We start from the raw sequence: 27,985 nt of genomic DNA, 5'->3' as shown, positions 1-27,985 counted from the left end.
CTGGAGGACACGGGGGATGAAAACCTTATCAATTTTGGCGTTGGGTCTCTCCTTATTACGTCTCACTGATACAGAACGAGGTAAGATTAGCTGGTAGCTTAGCATCACATTGTTATTTTGTTTATTTGTTGTCCAGCTATATGACGGCGGTCTGTAAATAATCGAGTCTGGACCACACAATCCAGTGATTGACATCATGAGCATCGATCCACGCAATTGAGATACGATGAGCAAGCGAGTCTGACCACCCGATCCCGTTAGTCGTCTCTTACGTCAAACATAGTTATCTTTTACGGCAAGCATGGGTTGATGAAGACCTATTTATTAAGTAGTTGTTTTCATATTTAGATGACGTGATGTGTGACTAGTAGTAGAAGTACCTTCTTTGTCGTGGTGCATTTCTAACCAACTTTGATATTTAGACTCCAAATGTACAATACCGATAATGGGAGTGGAAATCTAGGTAGTTAAATTAATTTGATTTATCCATGGCTGAGCTATTTATGAAAATATTATCACTACACGTAATAGAGTGTTTACAACCAAAGCACCTGAGCCCCGCTTCATGAACACCCGCATGGAGCCATACCTCCATACGAAAAACTTTAGTTTTAGCGATAAAATAATTGTCCATTTTATCATGCTTTTTTCATAATTTGTTTATGTTGTAAGGATCTTTTTTTCAAAAACTGTTTTTGTTGTAAGGATCTTTTTTCATAAATTGTTTATGTTGTAAGGATCTTTTTTCATAAATTGTTTATGTTGTAAGGATCTTTTTTCATAAATTGTTTATGTTGTAAGGATCATCACCTTCTACAATGAATGAACTGTTTTTATTATTGCCGTAGGAACGCTTTGTTGCAAACACTGCGTCATTATGGCGTTGTCACACAGATCTGAGAGGATGCTATTTGGATAAGTACGTACACTAAAAAATAGTAAAAAACCTACACCGAAAAATCGTAATTATGTTTCAGGCAAACAATCATAGTTTTTGCGGGTTACTTTCTGTGTTTGTTCTGGATACCCCACTCAGACACAATATACTCCGTGCCGACCAGTCCTTGTCTGATCCCTTTAATGCCGAGCGCCAGGCAGGGTAACAACAAGTACAATCTTTTAACGTCTTTTGGTATGACGCGGCTGGGGATAGCACCCCGAACCTTCCGCTCTCCGGGCGGACGCTCTACCACTAGACCACGGAGGCGGCATAGGATCAATCACTTGTTTGCCTGGTCCAGACTTTAAAATATACAGACATATATACGTGATATATTTGAAAACATGCTGACTTTGGCGTTAAACAACATTCACTAACTCACCCTCTAAAGAATGTAATGTTCTGCTAGGCTGCCCGCTTGGTAGTTTTGGATGGAAGTGTAAGTTCCGCTGCCACTGCCTTCGCGGGTCATGTGACGTCACGAATGGATGGTGCGAGTCTGGATGCCAAGATGGGAAATATGGATTTGGTTGTCAACTCGGTGAGACACGTGTGTATTCTGTTTGACGAATGTAAGGCCGTAGAATTATTCAAGTAGTCATCATAAGTGATCACATTCAGATCAGGATTAATATGATCCGTATGAATAATAGGAGGCTGTATAACATGCGCCATCCAAACATCGTAGTCAGACCACAGTGCTCACATAGGTCGCATAAGTAATATTCATCGCGTGAAGATCCGGGGTAGAATTCGTCTTCAGCAACTCGTGCTTGTCGTAAAAGGCGACCAACGGGATCGGGTGGTCAGGTTCGCTGACTTGATGGATGCATGTCATCGTATCCCCATTGCGTGGATCGATGCTCATGATGTCAATCACTGGATTGTCTGGCCCAGACTCGATTAATTACAGACCGCCGTCATAAAGCTGGAATACTGCTGAGTGCGGCGTTACACAAACAAACAAACAAACAAACAAACAAACAAACAAACAAACAAACATCGCATAAGCCACCGTGACTCTGTTGTGAGATACAGTTGTATCGTCACTCTAGAGAAGCAATGACGTCATCAAAAGCCACACATGTGTAACAAACCGCATGAGTTGGAATATATATATCTGTATGAATGCTACATTTGTACTAGGTAATTGATATCAGGATATAAAGGTCCCGAAGAGAATGCTAGAAAGATACATGTTCTATACACTGTACTCTACTATGCGTGTGTTAGTGCTGTATAAGAGGTCTTACCTTTCAGACAACCATTGTATTTATGACATCCATGGTATCAACTACACCGGAACATTCAGTCAGGCGCAGAATGGTAGTCCGTGTCAGAAATGGTCGGAACCTTTTGTTCATGAACTAGGTTATTCAACAGAAAGTTTCCCCCTCGAAGACAACCGGAAGAACTACTGCAGAAACCCCCGGCATGGGAACGACCAATACGCTACAATGCCCTGGTGTTTTGCCTCTGAACACACAGTGAAGCATTACGTTATGTGCGCTGATCTTAAACTATGCAGTAAGTTGATTCAACTGCTGCAAAAACTTCAACGAGAGCTGATAAATTTAGAGTCAATATATGGTTCAATTTATTACAAAGTAACGTCCAAAAGAAAGTACACCAAAATGTTTTTTGTCTAATTACCATAGCGTGAGTGAGTGAGTATGGTTTAACGCCTCTTTAAGTAATACTCTAGCAATATCACGGCGGGGGACATCAGAAATGGGCTTCACACATTGTATCCATGTCGGGAATCGAACCCGGGTCTTCGGCGTGACGAGCGAACGCTTTAACCACAAGGCTACCTGACCGCCCCCTAATTACCATTTAAGGTATTTGCGAGAGTGAGATTGGTAAGGCCAGGAGGAAGGTATAGTCACAGTGGAAGAACATCTGCTTGCACCCGTGTTTGTATGACGTTTACGGCAGAAAGGTCAGACAATGGATAGACCTTGGAGTGTGACCACGCCCATTGAAGACCGTTAAAGCTCATCCCCACGAACGCAACGTCCTCGATGGCACGCGGACATCGTGTCAGTTTCACATCTATTGAGGGAACATGATACCCGAGCACGTCGACCCTACTATGGAATGACATTGACGCCACAACACGGACATAATAGGTTAATATGGGCCCAGGCGGGTTCGTCGTTGGCAGGTTCGAGACTACGGACATCTGATTAGAGCAGATTTTGACTGTTTCGAACTGTTGGTCGACAGTGTGTGTACTGACGTCGAGTGAAAGCCCAGCGCCGAACTGGCTCCAGCAAGTGCAGCCATTTGCAGGAGGTGGTGTCATGGTCTGGGTGGCAATCTGTGGAGACTTTAGACGGGGCTGGTTATCACTCAAGGCAACATTACTGCACAGGCGTATCGGGATGAAGTTTTGCGACCATTGTGCTTCCATTTATCCAACACATATACGTTGCAGGATAACGCAAGACCCCATATTGCAAGGCTAACGCAGGTCTTCCCCAACAACACGAACGTTAATGCTGTGCCATGATCTACTTGTCCTCCTGGCATGAACCCAACATTTGTGGCACAGGACTACCAGAGCTTTGTCTCATCCTGACATGGTAACGGATTCCCGCTAACGTCACCAGGCGGTTAAAGTCACCGTTGCGACGTCGTGTTGTGGCCTGCTCTGATGCACGAGGTGGACATACTCAATTTTAAACAAGTCTGTTGTTACAATATTTTGACAATGCCAATGTGAATGATCTCATCGACCCCCTGTTATGTTATTGTTACTCGTAAGGTTTCTACATTTATAGAGTGAACTTTTGTTTACATGATGCCAAAACGCCACTTTCATTATATACATGTTTAACGTCAGACGTGCTTTCGCTTTTCTTCAATCGCCTCTCAAAGTCTTGGCGTACTTTCTTATGGACGTCACTTTTCTTACTTAAATTTCAATGTTACTCTTACCCAAAATGTCGTATTTAACTTGGCTATACAAATTACAAATTAAATAACAGCCACACAAGAACTCGAAGATAAAGGCCTTAATGGAATGGTTTTCAACATTAATAAGAGAACGTGTTAGTAAGTGGAATGGGTCTGTGTTTACCATTTGCATATACGTTTTGTTAAATATGTACACTATTGCGCATTGACAGTTCCAGAAACTGCTTTGCAGATTGCCCCGACGGCTTGTTCGGAGAAGTCTGTGGGAAATTCTGTCATTGTGATGACGCGAATGAAGCATGTGCTGCCAGATTGGGCCACTGCAAGTCGGGGTGTTCCGCTGGATGGACTGGCTTCAATTGTCAGCACAGTGCGTTTAGCATGAACGTGCATGTTGTCATATTTCTGAACCAAATTGTAAAATTGTTAATGAGTGTGGAAAATGGCTGTCATTCGTGGAGACATTATATGACACGGAGCAGTATATATTTTACCCCCAATGTCTCACAAATAATAAGATATAGATAAAGACAAATGATAAGAGTGCTTCAATCTGTGTTCTTGCTATGGAAGGCGACAAAACATTAAATATTGATATGTATTCGTGGGAAATTCCTTTACACATTTATGTATAACTGCATACATCCAATTACGTATAACATGTATTACTGAATGAGTGAGTCAGGAAATTGCATCATGTGTTGTAGAATGTGGCGTAGGTAGCTACGGTCGAGGGTGTGGCCAGGTGTGTGGACACTGTCACCAGGAGAGGTGTGACCCCGAGGGTGGGGCGTGTCAGGGAGCCTGCAAGGAGGGCTACTGGGGAATCGAATGTACACACGGTGTGTTTGTGTGTATACAAGTAAAGTGCACGTGTTCACCGTAACCCTTTGGGCATGACTTGCACATGCATGCATGTCATGGCATGTGTTGGGCTGTAATCATACGTAACCATCGCCTAAACATGTAACCAACCCCTGAATTTGTATCCAACATCGAATGTTTAACCAACCCCTGAATGTGTAACCAGCTCCTGAAAGTGCAACCAACTCCTGAATGTGTAATCATCTTCTTAACGCGTAACCATCTTCTGAATGTGTAACCAGCACCTGCAAGTGCAACCAACTCCTGAATGTGCAACCATCTTCTGAATGTGTAACCATCTTCTGAACATGTCACCATCTTCTGAATATGTGACCATCTTCTGAATGTGTAATCATCTTCTGAATGTGTGACCAACCCCTGAATGAGTAATCACCCCCTGATTATGTAACCAACTCCTGAATGTGTAACCATCTTTTGAATATGTAATCATCTTCTCAATGTGTAACCATCTCCTGAATGTGGAACCATCTTCTGAATATGTCACCATCTTCTGAATATGTAACCATCTTCTGAATAAGTAAACAGCTTCTGAAAGTGCAACCTGCCCCTAAATGTGTAACAATCTTCTGAATGTGTAACCATCTTCTGAACATGTAACCATCTTCTGAATATGTAACCATCTTCTGAATATGTGATCATCTTCTGAATATGTAACCATCTTCTGAATGTGTAACCTATACCTGAATGTGTGAGCATCTTCTGATTGTGTGACCAACCCCTGAATGTGTGACCAACCCCTGAATATGTAACCAACTCCTGAATGTGTAACCATCTTTTGAATATGTAATCATCTTCTGAATGTGTAACCATCTCCTGAATGTGGAACCATCTTCTGAATATGTCACCATCTTCTGAATATGTAACCATCTTCTGAATAAGTAATCAGCTCCTGAAAGTGCAAACTGCCCCTAAATGTGTAACAATCTTCTGAATGTGTAACCATCTTCTGAACATGTAACCATCTTCTGAATATGTAACCATCTTCTGAATATGTGATCATCTTCTGAATGTGTAACCATCTTCTGAATGTGTGACCAACCCCTGAATGTGTAATCACCCCCTGAATATGTAACCATCTTCTGAATGTGTGACCAACCCCTGAATGTGTAATCACCCCCTGAATATGTAACCATCTTCTGAATGTGTGACCAACCCCTGAATGTGTAATCACCCCCTGAATATGTAACCAACTCCTGAATGTGTAACAATCTTCTGAATGTTCAATGATCTTCTGAATGTGTAACCCTCTTCTAAACGTGTAACCATCGCCTAAATATGTAACCAACTCCTGAATGTGCAACCAACTCCTGAATGTGCAACCAACTCCTGAATGTGCAACCAACTCCTGAATGTGTAACCAACTCCTGAATGTGTAATCATCCTCTGAATGTGTAACCTATATGTGAATGTGTGAGCATCTTCTGATTGTGTGACCAACCCCTAAATGAGTAATCAACCCCTGAATGTGTAACCAACTCCTGAATGTGTAACCAACTCCTGAATGTGTAACCATCTTCTAAATGCGTAACCAACTCCTGAATGTGTAACCAACTCCTGAATGTGTAACCATCTTCTGAATGTGTAACCATCTTCTGAATATTTGACCACTTTCTGAATATGTAGCCAGCTCATAAAACTCCTGATTGTGTAGTCATTATTCTGAATGTGTAACCATCTCCTGAATGTTGAATCATCTTCTGAATGTGTAACCATCGCCTAAATGTGTAACCTACTAATGAATGTGTAATCACCCCCAGAATATGTAACCAACTCCTGAATGTGTTACCATCTTTTGAATAAATAAACAGCTCCTGAAAGTGCAACCTACTCCTGAATGAGTAACCATCTTCTGAATGTGTAACCATCTTCTAAATATGACACCATCTTCTGAATAAGTAAACAGCTCCTGAAAGTGCAATCTACTTATAAATGTGTAACCATCTTGTGAACATGTAACCATCTTCTGAATGTGTAACCATCTTCTGAATAAATAAACAGCTCCTGAAAGTGCAACCTACTCCTGAATGAGTAACCATCTTCTGAATGTGTAACCATCTTCTAAATATGACACCATCTTCTGAATAAGTAAACAGCTCCTGAAAGTGCAATCTACTAATGAATGTGTAACCATCTTGTGAACATGTAACCATCTTCTGGATGTGTAACCATCTTCTGAATGTGTAATCATCTTCTGAATGTGTGACCAACCCCTGAATGAGTAATCACCCTCTGAATATGTAACCAACTCCTGAATGTGTAACCATCTTTTGAATATGTAATCATCTTCTGAATGTGTAACCATCTCCTGAATGTAGAACCATCTTCTGAACATGTCACCATCTTCTGAATATGTAACCATCTATGGAATAAGTAAACAGCTCCTGAAACTGCAACCTGCCCCTAAATGTGTAACAATCTTCTGAATGTGTAACCATCTTCTGAATGTGTAACCATCTTCTAAATATGACACCATCTCCTGAATAAGTAAACAGCTCCTGTAAGTGCAACCTACTCCTGAATGTGTAACCATCTTGTGAACATGTGACCATCTTCTGAATATGTAACCATCTTCTGAATAAATAAACAGCTCCTGTAAGTGCAACCTACTAAAGAATATGTAACCATCTTGTGAACATGTAACCATCTTCTGAATATGTAACCATCTTCTGAATAAATAAACAGCTCCTGAAAGTGCAACCTACTCCTGAATGTGTAACCATCTTCTAAATATGACACCATCTTCTGAATAAGTAAACAGCTCCTGAAAGTGCAACCTACTAATGAATGTGTAACCATCTTGTGAACATGTAACCATCTTCTGAATGTGTAATCAACTCCTGAATGTGTAAGCCATCTTCTGAATGTGTAACCAACTTTTGAATGTGTAACTATCTTCTGAATGTGTAACCATCTTGTGAACATGTAACCAACTCCTGAATGTGTAAGCATCTTCTGAATGTGTAACCAACTTTTGAATGTGTAATCATCTTCTGAATATGTACGCATCTTCTAAATTTGTAACCATCTTCTGAATATGTGACCAACCCCTGAATGTGTAATCACTTCATGAATGTGTAACCATCTTCTGAATGTGTAACCAGCTCCTGAATGTGTAACCATCTTCTGAATGTGTAACCATCTTCTTGATGTGTAACCATCTTCTAAATATGTAACCAACTCATGAATGTGCAACCAATGTGTAATCAACTCATGAATGCGTTGCTAACTCCTCCATATGTAACCATCTTTTGAATGTGCAACCATCTTCCGAGTGTGTAATCATCTTCTGAATGTGTAACGATCTTTTGAATGTGTGACCAACCCCTTAATGTGTAACAAATCCCTGAATTTGTAACCCTCTTCTGAATGTGTTACCAACCACTAAATGTGTAACCAACTCCTCCATGTGTAACGATCTTCTGAATATGTAACTCACCCCTGAATGTGTAGCCATCTTCTGAATGTGTAACCATCTTCTGAATGTGTAACCAACTCCTGAATGTGTAATCATCTTCAGCATGTGTAACCATCTTCTGAATGTGTAGCCATCTTCTGAATGTGTAAATATCTTCTGAATGTGTAACCATCTTCTGGATGTGTAACCATCTTCTGAATGTGTAACCATCTTCTGGATGTGTAACCATCTCCTGAATGTGTAACCATCTTCTGGATGTGTAACCATCTTCTGAATGTGTAACCATCTTCTGGATGTGTAACCATCTTCTGAATGTGTAGCCATCTTCTGAATGTGTAATCATCTTCTGAATGCGTAACCATCTTCTGAATGTGTAACCATCTTCTGGATGTTTAACCATCTTCTGAATGTGTAGCCATCTTCTGAATGTGTAACCAACTCCTGAATGTGTAGCCAACTCCTGAATGTGTAACCATCTTCTGAATGTGTAACCATCTTCTGAATGTGTAGCCATCTTCTGAATGTGTAACTATCTTCTGAATGTGTAATCATCTTCTGAATGTGTAACCATCTTCTGAATGTGTAGTCATCTTCTGAATGTGTAACCATCTTCTGAATGTGTAGCCATCTTCTGGATGTGTAACCATCTTCTGAATGTGTAACCAACTCCTGAATGTGTAACCATCTTCTGAATGCGTAACCAGCTCCTGAATGTGTAACCATCTTCTGAATGTGTAACCATCTTCTTGATGTGTAACCATCTTCTAAATATGTAACCAACTCATGAATGTGCAACCAATGTGTAATCAACTCATGAATGCGTTGCTAACTCCTCCATATGTAACCATCTTTTGAATGTGCAACCATCTTCCGAGTGTGTAATCATCTTCTGAATGTGTAACGATCTTTTGAATGTGTGACCAACCCCTTAATGTGTAACAAATCCCTGAATTTGTAACCCTCTTCTGAATGTGTTACCAACCACTAAATGTGTAACCAACTCCTCCATGTGTAACGATCTTCTGAATATGTAACTCACCCCTGAATGTGTAGCCATCTTCTGAATGTGTAACCATCTTCTGAATGTGTAACCAACTCCTGAATGTGTAATCATCTTCAGCATGTGTAACCATCTTCTGAATGTGTAGCCATCTTCTGAATGTGTAAATATCTTCTGAATGTGTAACCATCTTCTGGATGTGTAACCATCTTCTGAATGTGTAACCATCTTCTGGATGTGTAACCATCTCCTGAATGTGTAACCATCTTCTGGATGTGTAACCATCTTCTGAATGTGTAACCATCTTCTGGATGTGTAACCATCTTCTGAATGTGTAGCCATCTTCTGAATGTGTAATCATCTTCTGAATGCGTAACCATCTTCTGAATGTGTAACCATCTTCTGGATGTTTAACCATCTTCTGAATGTGTAGCCATCTTCTGAATGTGTAACCAACTCCTGAATGTGTAGCCAACTCCTGAATGTGTAACCATCTTCTGAATGTGTAACCATCTTCTGAATGTGTAGCCATCTTCTGAATGTGTAACTATCTTCTGAATGTGTAATCATCTTCTGAATGTGTAACCATCTTCTGAATGTGTAGTCATCTTCTGAATGTGTAACCATCTTCTGAATGTGTAGCCATCTTCTGGATGTGTAACCATCTTCTGAATGTGTAACCAACTCCTGAATGTGTAACCATCTTCTGAATGCGTAACCAACTCCTGAATGTGTAACCATCTTCTGAATATTTGACCACTTTCTGAATATGTAGCCAGCTCGTGAAAGTGCAACCAACTCCTGATTGTCTAGTCATCTTCTGAATGTGTAACCATCGCCTAAATATGTAACCAACTCCTCAATATGTAATCACCCCCTGATTATGTAACCAACTCCTGAATGTGTTACCATCTTTTGAATGTGTAATCATCTTCTGAATATGTAACCATCTTCTGAATAAATAAACAGCTCCTGAAAGTGCAACCTACTAATGAATGTGTAACCATCTTGTGAACATGTAACCATCTTCTGAATGTGTAACCATCTTCTGAATAAATAAACAGCTCCTGAAAGTGCAACCTACTCCTGAATGTGTAACCATCTTCTGAATGTGTAACCATCTTCTAAATATGACACCATCTTCTGAATAAGTAAACAGCTCCTGTAAGTGCAACCTACTAATGAATGTGTAACCATCTTGTGAACATGAAACCATCTTCTGAATATGTAACCATCTTCTGAATAAATAAACAGCTCCTGAAAGTGCAACCTACTCCTGAATGTGTAATCATCTTTTGAATGTGTAACCATCTTCTAAATATGACACCATCTTCTGAATAAGTAAACAGCTCCTGAAAGTGCAACCTACTAATGAATGTGTAACCATCTTGTGAACATGTAACCATCTTCTGAATGTGTAATCAACTCCTGAACGTGTAAGCCATCTTCTGAATGTGTAACCAACTTTTGAATGTGTAACCATCTTCTGAATGTGTAACCATCTTGTGAACATGTAACCAACTCCTGAATGTGTAAGCATCTTCTGAATGTGTAACCAACTTTTGAATGTGCAATCATCTTCTGAATATGTACGCATCTTCTAAATTTGTAAGCATCTTCTGAATGTGTGACCAACCCCTGAATGTGTAATCACTTCATGAATGTGTAACCATCTTCTGAATGTGTAACCAGCTCCTGAATGTGTAGCCATCTTCTGAATGTGTAACCATCTTCTTGATGTGTAACCATCTTCTAAATATGTAACCAACTCATGAATGTGTAACCAATGTGTAATCAACTCATGAATGCATTGCCAACTCCTCCATATGTAACCATCTTTTGAATGTGCAACCATCTTCCCAATGTGTAATCATCTTCTGAATGTGTAACCATCTTCTTAATATCTCACCATCTTCTGAATATGTAACCATCTTCTGAATAAGTAAACAGCTCCTGAAACTGCAACCTGCCCTTAAATGTGTAACCATCTTCTGAATGTGTAACCATCTTCTGAACATGTAACCATCTTCTGAATGTGTAACCATCTTCTGAATGTGTGACCAACCCCTGAATGTGTAATCACCCCCTGAATATGTAACCATCTTCTGAATGTGTGACCAACCCCTGAATGTGTAATCACCCCCTGAATATGTAACCAACTCCTGAATGTGTAACAATCTTCTGAATGTTCAATGATCTTCTGAATGTGTAACCCTCTTCTAAACGTGTAACCATCGCCTAAATATGTAACCAACTCCTGAATGTGTAACCAACTCCTGAATGTGTAACCAACTCCTGAATGTGCAACCAACTCCTGAATGTGTAACCAACTCCTGAATGTGTAATCATCCTCTGAATGTGTAACCTATACCTGAATGTGTGAGCATCTTCTGATTGTGTGACCAACCCCTAAATGAGTAATCACCCCCTGAATGTGTAACCATCTCCTGAATGTGTAACCAACTCCTGAATGTGTAACCATCTTCTGAATGCGTAACCAACTCCTGAATGTGTAACCAACTCCTGAATGTGTAACCATCTTCTGAATGTGTAACCATCTTCTGAATATTTGACCACTTTCTGAATATGTAGCCAGCTCATGAAAGTGCAACCAACTCCTGATTGTGTAGTCATTATTCTGAATGTTTAGCCATCTCCTGAATGTTGAATCATCTTCTGAATGTGTAACCATCGCCTAAATATGTAACCAGCTCCTGAATGTGTAATCACCCCCAGAATATGTAACCAACTCCTGAATGTGTTACCATCTTTTGAATGTGTAATCATCTTCTGAATATGTAACCATCTTCTGAATAAATAAACAGCTCCTGAAAGTGCAACCTACTCCTGAATGAGTAACCATCTTCTGAATGTGTAACCATCTTCTAAATATGACACCATCTTCTGAATAAGTAAACAGCTCCTGAAAGTGCAATCTACTAATGAATGTGTAACCATCTTGTGAACATGTAACCATCTTCTGGATGTGTAACCATCTTCTGAATGTGTAATCATCTTCTGAATGTGTGACCAACCCCTGAATGAGTAATCACCCCCTGAATATGTAACCAACTCCTGAATGTGTAACCATCTTTTGAATATGTAATCATCTTCTGAATGTGTAACCATCTCCTGAATGTAGAACCATCTTCTGAACATGTCACCATCTTCTGAATATGTAACCATCTATGGAATAAGTAAACAGCTCCTGAAACTGCAACCTGCCCCTAAATGTGTAACAATCTTCTGAATGTGTAACCATCTTCTGAACATGTAACCATCTTCTGAATATGTAACCATCTTCTGAATATGTGATCATCTTCTGAATGTGTAACCATCTCCTGAATGTGGAACCATCTTCTGAACATATCACCATCTTCTGAATATGTAACCATCTATGGAATAAGTAAACAGCTCCTGAAACTGCAACCTGCCCCTAAATGTGTAACAATCTTCTGAATGTGTAACCATCTTCTGAACATGTAGCCATCTTCTGCATTTGTAACCATCTTCTGAATATGTGATCATCTTCTGAATGTGTAACCATCTTCTGAATGTGTGACCAACCCCTGAATGTGTAATCACCCCCTGAATATGTAACCATCTTCTGAATGTGTGACCAACCCCTGAATGTGTAATCACCCCCTGAATATGTAACCATCTTCTGAATGTGTGACCAACCCCTGAATGTGTAATCACCCCCTGAATATGTAACCAACTCCTGAATGTGTAACAATCTTCTGAATGTTCAATGATCTTCTGAATGTGTAACCCTCTTCTAAACGTGTAATCATCGCCTAAATATGTTACCAACTCCTGAATGTGTAACCAACTCCTGAATGTGTAACCAACTCCTGAATGTGTAACCATCTTCTGAATGTGTAACCATCTTCTGAATATTTGACCATCTTCTGAATAAATAAACAGCTCCTGAAAGTGCAACCTACTCCTGAATGTGTAACCATCTTCTGAATATGTAACCATCTTCTTGATGTGTAACCATCTTCTAAATATGTAACCAACTTATGAATGTGCAACCAATGTGTAATCAACTCATGAATGCGTTGCTAACTCCTCCATATGTAACCATCTTTTGAATGTGCAACCATCTTCCCAATGTGTAATCATCTTCTGAATGTGTAACGATCTTTTGAATGTGTGACCAACCCCTAAATGTGTAACAAATCCCTGAATATGAAACCCTCTTCTGAATGTGTTACCAACCACTAAATGTGTAACCAACTCCTCCATGTGTAACGATCTTCTGAATATGTAACTCACCCCTGAATGTGTAGCCATCTTCTGAATGTGTAACCATCTTCTGAATGTGTAACCAACTCCTGAATGTGTAATCATCTTCTGGATGTGTAACCATCTTCTGAATGTGTAACCATCTTCTGAATGTGTGACTAACCCCTGAATGAGTAATCACCCCCTGAATATGTAACCAACTCCTGAATGTGTAACCATCTTTTGAATATGTAATCATCTTCTCAATGTGTAGCCATCTCCTGAATGTGGAACCATCTTCTGAGTATGTCACCATCTTCTGAATATGTAACCATCTTCTGAATAAGTAAACAGCTCCTGAAACTGCAACCTGCCCCTAAATGTGTAACAATCTTCTGAATGTGTAACTATCTTCTGAACATGTAACCATCTTCTGAATATGTAACCATCTTCTGAATATGTGATCATCTTCTGAATGTGTAACCATCTTCTGAATGTGTGACCAACCCCTGAATGTGTAATCACCCCCTGAATATGTAACCATCTTCTGAATGTGTGACCAACCCCTGAATGTGTAATCACCCCCTGAATATGTAACCATCTTCTGAATGTGTGACCAACCCCTGAATGTGTAATCACCCCCTGAATATGTAACCAACTCCTGAATGTGTAACAATCTTCTGAATGTTCAATGATCTTCTGAATGTGTAACCCTCTTCTAAACGTGTAACCATCGCCTAAATATGTAACCAACTCCTGAATGTGCAACCAACTCCTGAATGTGTAACCAACTCCTGAATGTGAAACCAACTCCTGAATGTGTAACCAACTCCTGAATGTGTAATCATCCTCTGAATGTGTAACCTATACCTGAATGTGTGAGCATCTTCTGATTGTGTGACCAACCCCTAAATGAGTAATCACCCCCTGAATGTGTAACCATCTCCTGAATGTGTAACCAACTCCTTAAAGTGTAACCATCTTCTGAATGCGTAACCAACTCCTGAATGTGTAACCAACTCCTGAATGTGTAACCATCTTCTGAATGTGTAACCATCTTCTGAATATTTGACCACTTTCTGAATATGTAGCCAGCTCATGAAAGTGCAACCAACTCCTGATTGTGTAGTCATTATTCTGAATGTGTAATCATCTCCTGAATGTTTAATCATCTTCTGAATGTGTAACCATCGCCTAAATATGTAACCAACTCCTGAATGTGTAATCACCCCCTGAATATGTAACCAACTCCTGAATGTGTTACCATCTTTTGAATGTGTAATCATCTTCTGAATATGTAACCATCTTCTGAATAAATAAACAGCTCCTGAAAGTGCAACCTACTCCTGAATGTGTAACCATCTTCTGAATGTGTAACCATCTTCTAAATATGACACCATCTTCTGAATAAGTAAACAGCTCCTGAAAGTGCAATCTACTAATGAATGTGTAACCATCTTGTGAACATGTAACCATCTTCTGAATGTGTAACCATCTTCTGAATAGATAAACAGCTCCTGAAAGTGCAACCTACTCCTGAATGTGTAACCATCTTTTGAATGTGTAACCATCTTCTAAATATGACACCATCTTCTGAATAAGTAAACAGCTCCTGTAAGTGCAACCTACTCCTGAATGTGTAACCATCTTGTGAATGTGTAACCAACTCCTGAATATGTTACCATCTTCTGGATGTATAACCATCTTCTGAGTGTGTAATCATTTTCTGAATGTGTGACCAATCCCTGAATGTGAACCCAGCTCCTGAATGTGTAACGAACCACTGAATGTATAACCATCTTCTGAATTTGTAACCAACTTCTGAATGTGTACTGAACTCATGAATGTGTAACCAACTCCTGAATGTGTAACCATCTTCTGACTTTGTAATCATCTTCTGAATGTGTAACCATCTTCTTGACGTATAACCATCTTCTGAATGTGTAACCAACCCAAATGTGTAACCAACTCCTGAATGTGTAACCAACTCATGAATATGTAACTATCCCCTGAATGTGTAACAATCTTCTGAATGTGTTGAATGTGTAACCATCTTCTGAATGTGTAACCAACTCCTGAATGTGTAACCAACTCCTGAATTTGTAACCAGCTCCTGAATGTGTAACCATCTTCTGAATGTGTAATGATCGCCTGGATGTTTAATCATCTTCTGAATGTGTAACCAGCTCCTGAATGTGTAACCAATTCCTGAATGTGTAACCAACTCCTGAATGTGTAACCAACTCCTGAATTTGTAACCAGCTCCTGAATGTGTAACCATCTTCTGAATGTGTAATGATCGCCTGGATGTTTAATCATCTTCTGAATGTGTAACCAGCTCCTGAATGTGTAACCAATTCCTGAATGTGTAACCAACTCCTGAATGTGTTACCATCTTCTGAATATGTAAACATCTTCTGAATGTGTAACCCTGTTCTGAATGTGTTACCTACCCCCTGAATGTGTAACCAATCCCTGAATGTGCAACCACCTCTTTAATATGAAACTAACGCCTGCTTATGAATATGTAACCATCTTCAGAATGGGTAACCAGCCCCTGAATGTGTAACTAACCCCTGAATGTGTAACCAACCCCTGAGTGTGTAACCAGCTCCTGAATATGTAACCAACTCCTGAATATGAAACCAACTCCTGGATATGAATATGTAACCATCTTCCGAATGTGTAACCAACCCCTGAATGTTTAACCAACCCCTGAATGTGTAACCAACTCCTGAATATAAAACCAACTCCTGCATGTGTAAGAACCTCTGAATGTTCAACCAACCCCTGAATGTGTAACCAACTCCTGAATGTTTTAGCAACTCCTGAATGTGTAACATTTTCTGAATGTGTTTCCAACCCCTGAATGTGGAACCAATCCCTGAATGTGTAATCATCTTCTTAATGTGTTTCCAAATCCTGAATGTGTAACCAGCCGCTGAATATGTAACCAACTCCTGAATATTTAACCAACTCCTGAACAACCGACCATAACGACAGGCTGTATATTCGATCAGTTACGTCCTCAAATCTTTCAACACATGCATAGTTTAATACGTCAACGTGGACAAAGTGCCGTGTAACTATATCACAGCGACACTTTCATTATTTTTCAAATAATTATTATTATATGAATAAATAGTGATTGATCATTAAGTGGATTTGAATGTTTTAAATCCTTTTACACTCTTTAATTCCAAAGGAATAATGGTCAGTCCTTAAGAGATAGAAGACGTGGTGTTGCATCTATGTAACGCATATTAGCCCCTGACGTTTATATACTGACTTGAAAAAATAAAGCGGCGTATAGGTATGTGCTGAATAATGTTTACTGCCGTGTTAGGAAATATTATTTATATGAACATAATGATTAAGTGCATTGAGTAAAATATTATTATTGGTTGTGTTCATCCTTTGTGAACCTTCGTGAACCATGCACATTCTTATACCATTTCCTCATTTATTTTAATATGTATATACAGTTAACTACGGTTATAACGAACACGCTTATAACGAACTGACGGATATAACGAACTTACTTTTTGGACCCGACTATTTGCTGTAGTTATACTGTACATATGCTAATAACGAACTACGGTTATAACGAACTAAAATTAGTAGTCCCTTTGAGTACGTTATAACCGTAGTTTACTGTATACTGTAACATTAACGAACACACGTTGTATCGGCAAACATTCTCCGAATACAGTAACGCCGCTTTTAGAAATATTCCAACTCTACCACTGTTGTGAACACCACAAATGAGCTTCACTCAGTTGTGAATATGTGGGAAATCGAACTCGGGACTTCGGCGTTACGTGCGAAAACTTTATACACAAGGCTACCCCAAGGCCTCAATCTAAATGGCCCATGCCAGAAAAAAAGAGAAACTATCCCCTGATGATTCCTTAAATTTCCCACTTCTTTCTTTCAAACAGAGGGCCTAAACGGTTTTAGGGTTTAACATCGCGTCCAAGGTTATTGCACTTATATAGCGACGTGCATGCACGTGTGTGTTTGTGTGGCTGCTTGTACTAGTCCGGACTAATAGCCGATTTATAGTGCTAGCTCACTGAGATACCATGCAGCAGTTTAACATGAATACCCCACTCAGACACAGTATACTGACTCCGAGCCGATCAGTTCTTGTTTTAGCCCCTTAGTGCCGAGCGTCAGACAGGGTACCAACAAGAACCATCTTTTAACGTCTTTTGGTATGACGCAGCCGGGGATCGAGCCCCGGACCTTCCGCTCTCCGGGCGGAAGCTCTACCACTAGACCACGGAGGCGGTTTCTAAACGATGCAAGTAAATCATTCTTTCTTTCCAACTTTATACATGATCCTAAATCACAAGTTTTTGTCTGAAGAATGTCCCGCTGGTAGTTTGTGGCGTGACTGTGCGGAGCTCTGTGGACGCTGCCAAGACGGGGATGATCCCTGCAACTTCAAGGCCGACACCTGCCTCGGGGGATGTTCTCAAGGGTACACGGGCAACGCTTGCTGTTTTCATAGTGAGTGTGAGTCTGCTGCCTCCACGTGGTATTCTTCTGAATTGTTTTTTTCTCTTATCTTAAGTGAATAAGTCACAGAAACAGAACTACTAATATCATCTTGTACACTGATATGAAATGTTAATAGAACTAGGTATAAGAAATAGTCCCAATTTATGAAAAACAACATGAGTGAGTCAGGGTGGTTTCACGCCGCTTTTATCAATATTCCAGCAATATCAGGGCGGAGGACACCACAAATGGGCTTCACACATTGTACCCATGTGGAGAATAGAACTCGGGTCGTTAGCGTGACGAGTGAACGCTTCAACCACTACGCTTCCCAACCGCCCCCAAAATTATATGAATGTTAAGGAGGATAACCGTTTCTTAAAGATTTTGCTTAAGTTTTACAATGGTTTGTCCATGAAGGTCACTCGCTTACATACATCATTCATCATTCATGACAGTGTTACACATTTGACATGTTTCATGTTTTGTATGTTTCAGACTGCACAGTCGATAGACATGACACGGACTGTGTGTACAAGTGTAGTAATTGTCTCAATGGAACATGCGGTAACTGCTCTTATGTCTGCAACCCTGGCGGCAAGGATCACTTAAGTATGACATGTTTGACGTAAAGATGACATGTGTGACGTCGACCTAACTATGACATGTGTGACCTAAGTGTGATGTTTTTGGCTGAGGTATAACATGTTTGGCCTAAGTATGACATGTTTGGCCTAAGTATGACATATTTGGTCTAACCATAACATGGCTGGCCTTAGTATGACATGTGGCCTACGTATGACATGTTTGTCCTAAGTATGACATTTGGCCTAAGTATGACAAGTTTTGCCTTAGCCTGACATGTGGCCAAAGTATGATATGTGTTCTAAATATTACATTTGGCCTAAGTTTGACATGTTTGACCAAAGTATGACATGTGTGTCCTAAGTATGCCATGTTTTGCCTACATATTCCATGTTTAGCCTAAGTGTGACATGTGTGTCCTAAGTATGACATGTTTGTCCTAAGTATGACATGTTTGGCTAAGTATGACATGTTTAGCCTAAGTATGACATGTGTGTCCTAAGTATGACATGGTTGGCCTAAGTATGAAATGTGTGTCCTAAGTATGACATGTTTGGCCTAAGCCTGACATGTGTGTCCTAAGTATGACATGTGTGTCCTAAGTATGACATGTTTGGCCTAAGTATGAAATGTGTGTCCTAAGTATAACATGTTTGGCCTAAGTGTGACATGTTTGGCCTAAAGATGGCATGTGTGACCTAACTACGACTTGAGACCTTAGTATGACATGTGTGTCCTAAGTATGACCTGTTTGACTTAAGTATGGCATGTGGCCTACGTATGCCATGTTTGTTCTAAGTATGACATTTGGCCTTAGTTTGACATGTTTGTCCTAAGTATAACATGTGGCCTACATATGCCATGTTTAGCCTAAGTATGACATGTGGCCTACGTATGACATGTGGCCTACGTATGACATGTTTGGCCTAAGCATTACATTTGGCCCAAGTATGACATGTTTGTCCTAAGTATAACATGTGGCCTACATATGCCACGTTTAGCCTAAGTATGCCATGTGGCCTACATATGCCATGTTTAGCCTACGTATGACATGTTTGGCCTAAGTATGACATGTTTCTCCTTTACCTGACATGTGGCCAAAGTATGATATGTTTGGCCTAAGTATGACATGTGACCTGAGTATGACATGTGACCTGAGTATGACATGTGACCGAAGTATGACATGTTTGGCCTAGGTATGACATGTTTGGCCTAAAGATGGCATGTGTGACCTAACTACGACTTGTGACCTAAGTATGACATGTTTAGCCAGAGTATGACATGTCTGACCGAAATATGGAATTTGTGACAAAGGATTGAAGTGTCTTAAGTGTGATATGTGACTTAAGTGTGACATGTGTGATCTCAGAATGACATGTGTGACCGAGGTGTGACATGTATGACCCAGGTGTAACATGTGTGACCGAGGAGTGACATGTGACCGAGATGTGACATGTGACAAAGGTGTGACATGTTTGACCGAGATGTGATAGGTACTACGAAGGTGTGACATGTATGACTGAGGTATGACATGTGTGACCTGGGTGTGAGATCTGACCAAGGTGTGACATGTAACTGAAGTGTGACATGTGATCGAGGTGTGACATAAGAACAAGGTATGAAACGTATGACTGAGGTATGACATGTGTGACCGAGGTGTGACATAGGACCCAGGTGTGACACGTGACCAAGGTGTGACATGTGACCAAGGGGTGACATGTTGGACCGAGGTGTGACAAGTATGACCGAGGTGTAAATATGTGACCAAGGTGTGACATGTGACCAAGGTGTGACATGTGAATGTGGTGTGACATGTATGACCGAGTTGTGACATGTGTGACCAAGGTGTGACATGTGACCTAGGTGTGACATGTGTGACCAAGGTGTGACATGTGTGACCAAGGTGTGACATGTGTGACCTAGGTGTGAAATGTGACCGAGGTGTGACATGTGTGACCAAGGAGTGAGATGTGTGACCAAGGTGTGACATGTGTGATCGCAGTGTGACATGTGAACGAGGAGTGACATGTGACCGAGGTGTGACATGTGACCAAGATGTGACATGTTTGACCGAGGTAAGACATGTATGACCTAGGTGTGAGATGTGACCGAGGTGTGACATGTGTGACCAAGGTGTGACATGTTTGACCGAAGTGTGTCACACGAGGCGTGACATGTGACCGAGGAGTGACATGTGACCGTGGTGTGACATGTTACCAAGGTGGGACATGTTTGACCGAGGTAAGACATGTATGACAAAGTTGTGACATGTAACTGAAGTGTGACACGTGACTGAGGAGCGATGTACGAACAAGGTATGACATGTGTGACTGAGGTGTTTCATAGGACACAAGTGTGACATGTGACTGAGGTGTGACATGTGAGCAAGGTGTGACATGTTTGACCGAAGTGTGACAAGTATGACCGAGGTATGACATATGTGACCAAGGTGTGACATGTTGTAACCGAGGTGTGACATGTGACCTAGGTGTGACATGTGTGATCTAAGAATGACATGTGTGACCGAGGAGTGACATGTGACAGAGGTGTGACATGTATAACCCAGGTGTGACATGTGTGACCGAGGAGTGACATGTGACCGAGGTGTGACCTGGGACCCAGGTGTGACATGTGACTGACATATGACTTGTGACCAAGGTGTGACATGTTGGACCGAGGTGTGACTAGTATGACCCAGGTGTAAATATGTGACCAAGGTGTGACTTGTGACCAAGGTGTGACATGTGGATGTGGTGTGACATGTATGACCGAGGTGTGACTTGTGACCAAAGTGTGACATGTTTGACCCAAAGGTGTGACATGTGAATGTGGTGTGACATGTATGACCGAGGTGTGACTTGTGACCAAGGTGTGACATGTAACTGAAGTGTGACACGTGACCGAGGTGTTAAGTACGAACAAGGTATGACATGTATGACTGAGGTATGACATGTGTGACTGAGGTGTGACATGTGACCGAGGTGTGACATGTTTGACCGAGGAGTGACTTGTGTGATTGAGGTTTGACATGTAACCGAGGTGTGACATTTGACCGAGGTGTGACACATATGGCCTAGTTGTGACATGTGTGACCTAGGTGTGAGATGTGACCGAGGTGTGATATGTGTGATCACGATGTGACATGTGTGATCAATGTGTGACATGTGTGACCCAGGTGTGACATTTTTTACCGAGATGTGATAAGTATTACCAAGGTGTGACATGTATGACTGAGGTATGGCATGTGTGACCGAAGTTTGAGATGTGACCAAGGTGTGACATGTAGCTGAAGTGTGACACGTGACCGAGGTGTGACACATATGGCCTAGTTGTGACATGTGTGACCGAGGTTTGAGATGTGACCAAGGTGTGACATGTAGCTGAAGTGTGACACGTGACAGAGGTGTGACGTACGAACAAGGTATGACATGTATGACTGAGGTATGACATGTGTGACCGAGGTGTGACATAGGACCCAGGTGTGACATGTGACTGAGATATGACTTGTGACCAAGGTGTGACATGTTGGACCGAGGTGTGACAAGTTTGACCAAGGTGTAAATATGTGACCAAGGTGTGACATATGAATGTGGTGTGACATGTTTGACCGAGGTGTGACCTGTGACCAAGGTGTGACATGTAACTGAAGTGTGACACGTGGCCGCGGTGCGACGTACGAACAAGGTATGACATGTATGACTGAGGTATGACATGTGTAACTGAGGTGTGACATAGGACCCAGGTGTGCCATGCGACTGAGGTGTGAGATGTGACGAAGGTGTGACATGTTTGACCGAGGAGTGACATGTGTGACCTAGGTGTGAGATGTGACCGAGGTCTGATATGTGTTACCACGATGTGACATGTGTTACCAAGGTGTGACATGTGTGACCGAGGTGTGAAATGTGTGACTGTGATGTGTCATGTGTGACCGAAGTATGGCATGTGACCGAGGTGTGACACGTATGACCGAGGTATGACATGTGTGACCGAGATGTGATATGTGTGACCACGATGTTACATGAGTGACCAAGGTGTGACATATGTGACCGAGGTGTGACATGTATGACTGAGGTGTGAGATGTGACCAAGGTGTGATATGTGTGACTGTGATTTGTCATGTGTGACCGAAGTATGACATGTGACCCAGGTGTGACACGTATGACCGAGGTGTGACATGTGTGACCGAGGTGTGAGATGTTACCGAGTTGTGACATGTTACCGAGGTGCGACATGTGACCGAGTTGTGATATGTGTGACCGCGTTGTGACATGTGTGACCAAGTTTTGATATGTGTGACCGCGATGTGACATGTGTGACCGAGATGTGACATGTGTAAACATGTTATGCATGTTGGGGTTGACTGACACTGTCCACATTTATTTGTTGTCACATCATCAGTGAGAAGGTGAGTGAGCTATTTATTGGATGCATGTCGTTGTTTAAAAAAAAGAGAAGCAGTGGATTGTCTGGTCCAGACACGATTATATACAGACCGCCATATAGCTTGAATATTGCTGGTATATTGCGAAGTTAAACAACTAACAAACTACAATTACAACTACTACAACTACAACTACTAAAGGTCATTATGTCACTTCCAGGTGCAAACCAGATTTTATCAATAGGATTATCTGTGGGACTTCCATCGGCTGCTGTCGTGGTTGGGATAGTTGCTGGACTGAGGTAAGGCTACAACAGGGGAGGCGAACACGTGTAGGATCCAAATTCCCCAACTCGCTATTCCCATCATTTTCACTGCATGGAACTGTTTTGTTGTAGCCGGATGTGACTGTATTTGAGACATACGATCAAGAACATTACCGTTTGTAGTGAGTGACTTGGATTTAATATGATATAATAATAAAATATCTGCATTACCCACAGCGCGCAAAATGCAAAATGTCGATGAAAATTATATGAATATATCACGAAATATCAGTGATGACACAAGGTTTTCGCGAAAAGGGTAGGCAAGTCCTGCCCTACGGGTAGCATCCGCCACTCACAACGTTCATAACAGATTCTGGTTTGATTGTTAACGTCGCTTTGAGCAGGTATATAACGCGTTTGCGTTTGTCTGTGCGCGTGCGTATAGTGACGTCCGCTTTAAGCACTAAGAGTTCCCACGATGTCTGAAGGTTTCATATATGTTTCCCAGTTACAAAGCCTGGAGGAAACATACAGCCAGGAAATGCCAACACGAGGTTATTGAGATGGTACCCCAAAGACATCCCAATGCTGCTGCACGTTCCCCTTTGTACGTATACCAAGCTGCCTTTGTGACATCTGTGGAAAACATGTAGTGATGCGTATAACAGAGGGGCTGGTTCATGTAGGAGGGAATCCCTAAGTAACTCAGGTGGCAGGTGTGTACAGTTTGCTGAAACCTATGCTACTGACTTACATAAACTGTTAACAGTGAATAGACGATACGAGCCCACGATAGGTGCAAACACAAGGTCCAAATTCAACAGCACTGCCAAATGGGGTCATGGTAAAGATTAAAGTTTTTTAGTATCTTCTCTTTTACCGTCTTTGATGATTGATTGATAGGTAATGAATGAAATAACCAATGGCATGTAAGACTCGACAAGCTACCCTTTTTCAGAATAACACTGCATGTAGTGTATTTGTTGAGATGAGGAATGCTTGAATCCAGAGGGAGCTGTTAGCACCACGGATGGTTCTCTCGTCTAAGGCACAACAAGTCGCTGTGGGAATTTGCGTTAGGGGTGTCAAAACCGCATAGTTTTATAGTGTTCGAATTCCACATTTGCCCTGATTCCATGTATGTTTCTAGGTTTTTCAAGACTTTTCCTTTGCTCGTGGGTTTCAGCATTGTGGTAAACGTCTAGGACATATATCACTTGGGGATTCCCCCCCACGTCATGCTGTCACACAGTGTTTTAACTGAAATAATGTAAAAACGGCGTTAAACCAAACTCACTCACTCTTGCAGGTCCTCGCGTGGAAGAATCCTTAAACAGCCACCAGACGGGCGGTCGTTGAATCCGAGAGGATCACAAGCCACCACAAGCCAATTTCTTTCTGGTCTTTTCTCCCACACGACCTTCCAGCCAGATCTTTTTAGAGGCTCTCAGGATTTACCTCGACAGGACAGTTATATTGACAGTATTAACATATTTGGAACAGAGGAAGTCGATGACAATGCCATCACTCAAAGACGGCATCTTTTTGGCCAGAGTAGTCGTAAACAAGGTGTTTCGAGGAGCAAGAAGGGCGGAAGTAGTTTCAATGTTACACAACCAGATAGTGGCTTTATTGAACAATTCTCTTCGCATTGTCAGTCAGGCAAGACATGAGCACTGTATGCTATATACGGAGGCGGTCTGAGATGATGGAAGAGAACTGAAATTGTTCATGATAATGGAATATATTTTTGATTGTGTGTTTATCAAACTTTCAAATATGGTGGCGTCTCTAGTTTCATAAAAAATATTGTTACAATTCCGGATTAGCATTCGTCTCCGTCAACCTATGTTAGTCGTAAGAGGCGAGAAATTGATCGGGTGGTCGGGCTCGGTGATTTGGTTGATTGCGTGTCATAATATTAATCACTGGTTGTCTAGTCCAGACTTAATTATTTACACACAACTTTCAGATAGCTGGAATGTTGCTGATAACAGTGTTCAACAACAAGCAAGTAAACAAAAATAGACCATGTAAAATATAACACCGTTCTACAAAAAAACCGGATAAGTTCGTACTTCTTCAAAGAAGCACTCGTGAACACTAACATTTCAAGTGGCGTGATTGAATTCCATATTGACATTCTGAAATACAGACGGCTGATGGACACCGATGTACCTCTGACTCTGGGTTGCCCTTACCCTGGGTTGCCCTTACCCTCTCCTATACTCAGACCAGGGCTCTTCATCATAGTTGGTTCTGTGTGGTCCAATATCGAAGCAATTGCTCTGGTACCCTCTGCAAGAGACTTCCATGCCAGTTTCAAGATAATCAGGTCTATCTCTCTATTTGTTTCGGCGGATAATTGAAGTTTACTTATAAATATCAATCAAATATAAATTTATAGACATACGTCAATATTAGTGGTTAAATTCGATACAAGTCTGGACTGTTAGAGAATGTGAAGAAAATAGCAGATTACATGCCCATACTTGTGTTCTTTGTGGACTCGTCAATTGATTATCCAGATGTAAAGAATAAAGCTTGTATTAAGTTTCCCTCGTCAGATATACCATGCATCATTTGATCGTAATTTTATTACCCACAGGGTTAGAAATACCCGAGTTAATTCAATTCGTACGTTCATTGGTGCAAATATCATTGCAGGCGCACAAGTGTGGTGTTCTGTTATCCGGACGGTATTGTTGAATTCGTCTTGTCTTGTAACATAAGGTCGGAATGACATTACACTAGAAACGACGTCTTAGCTTAACTTGGTTGACGTTATTCAACATGTGTGGTTTTCTGAGACGACGGTTGTGATCAGTGTATTTCAATAAAGGGGAGCTCAAAAGGATTAACAAAATAAATGGGTAATAATGAAATTATTACACTCGTATGTGTGTCGTACTGATTTTACGAAACTCGCTGTCGCGCAAGTGGTTGTATAGTAATCTTTATGTAAGACCTACGCCGTCTTTAAGACAATTAACATTTTGCAATCTTCGCCGTTAATTATAATATTATGATTCGAATGTGATGAAAATTGCAGTCATCATAACAGACCTTATAACCCCAAGACAGTTTTGACTTGCCGTGGCGGTCGGGTAGCCTAGTGGTTAAAGCGTTCGCTCGTCACGCCGAAGACCCGGGTTCGGTTCCCGACATGGGTACAATGTGTGAAGCCCATTTCTGGTGTCCCCCGCCGTGATATTGCTGGAATATTGCTAAAAGCGGCGTAAAACCATATTCACTCACTCACTCACTCACTCTTGACTTGCCTACAAACGATAATCGCATTTAATCCCTAATGTTTGTCCATCTATTTTTACTCGGACATAATTTGAGTGAAATTCAATAATGTCCGGCTTATTCAATAATGACCTGCTATGAAAGTACACTGAAACTTCGTAAACTGGAAGTAATTCTGGTCATATATACGAGACAGCAGTGTGTGTAATCCATAGGGTTCATAAGGGAGTTCACGGGATCGTAAAGCTGAATCGTCTTAAAGGATACATCGAGATAATGATGTTTTACTGCGTATAAGATAATAATGCACAATATATACTATATATTATATACTGAAGGAGGTGAGTTGAGGTGAAATGGGGTTTAACGTCGCGGCCAAGATCATTGCACTTATATAGCGACGTGCATGTACGTGTGTGTGTTGGTGCTGCTGCTTGTACTAGTCCGGACTGATGCCGATTTATAGTGCTAGCTCACTGAGACACCATGCCGCAGTTTAACATGAATATCCCACTCAGACACAGTATACTGACTCCGAGCCGACCAGTCCTTGTTTTAGCCCTTTAATGCCTTTAATGCCGAGCGCCAGACAGGGTAACGGACGCTCTACCACTGGACCACAGAGGCGGTCCATATACTGAAGGAAAAAAGTAACTGTGCTTCATATACGGTTAAATAAAGATAAAGTTATTCTGAAATTAAATAATGCATCTTTTAATTCATTTTCATAAAGACATCTCGACTTTATGGTCGTGATTCACAGTTTGCACCTGCATTTTAATGCACGGTGCACAGTTAATATGTTCGTGTGTTTGTTGGGTGCATGACACTCACATGTTTTTTTGAACGTGAAAAGCTCACAATGATTTTTAAGCTGTCAGGTGCTCATAAAACACTTCTTTTTAACCGTAAATAACGCATACGCAATGCCACGGCCTGCTGAAAATCAACGTAGGTGTGGTTATGAATACACGATGCCATTAAGAATGTAACACATGTTATATTTAGATAACACTTTCTTAGTATAGTACAGATTCTCGTACTTTTTGAGTCCCGTCCGTCAAGTGTGGGTTCGAATCCCGGACGGGACTTAACCCAAAAAAGGACGAGAATCTGTACTTTACTAAGAAAGTGCCAAATATAACGTTTGTAGGTATGGTTAGCAAACAGGAAAGGCGCAGAACGACTTGCCAGACATTTTTGCGTACAAAGAAACACAGTATGATCTCTTTAGAGACGCTCTCTACATTAGGACAACACTCGTGACTTTCCACGTCACGTCAACAAGACAATCGTATTCGGTTGGTGCATCTACGAAATCGATATCAAACTGCCACATTTACAGCTCGGATAATTCCGAGGTTGAGACTAATTAGTGGTAAAACCGTACGCAACCAGTGAAGGGAGCACAATATCCGTCTCGACGTCTAGTGAAACGCCCAGTTAGCCTTACACGTCACAGCCAGGTACGCCCAACTTAGCGTAGACGGCAACTGAGGTTCAGAAGTGAAGGTTGGGGCAGTATACTGTTCACAGATGAACCCAGGTGTCAGTTGGACGGTTCTGGTCTGCATGCTTCCAGGAGAAGGAATTAAGG

General features: G+C 41.2%; 1 protein-coding gene across 1 annotated transcript; it reads left to right on the top strand.

Moving 5' to 3' along the window:
* Positions 1-26,239, top strand: LOC139479098 (multiple epidermal growth factor-like domains protein 10). The gene is made up of 10 exons (XM_071261860.1): positions 1-80; positions 1,350-1,481; positions 2,201-2,467; positions 4,095-4,232; positions 4,570-4,704; positions 17,764-17,907; positions 18,397-18,510; positions 23,088-23,169; positions 23,645-23,743; positions 24,446-26,239. The coding sequence occupies exons 1-10, from the start codon at positions 17-19 to the stop codon at positions 24,807-24,809; spliced, it is 1,539 nt and encodes a 512-aa protein (XP_071117961.1). The 5' UTR covers positions 1-16; the 3' UTR covers positions 24,810-26,239.
* Positions 26,240-27,985: the final 1,746 nt, after the last annotated feature.

Source organism: Haliotis cracherodii, unplaced genomic scaffold, assembly GCF_022045235.1.
Source record: "Haliotis cracherodii isolate W230 unplaced genomic scaffold, xgHalCrac1.p SCAF_4, whole genome shotgun sequence".
NCBI classification, from domain to species: domain Eukaryota; kingdom Metazoa; phylum Mollusca; class Gastropoda; order Lepetellida; family Haliotidae; genus Haliotis; species Haliotis cracherodii.
Note: the sequence above shows the minus strand (reverse complement) of the source record. Positions and strands in the feature narration are given on the sequence as shown.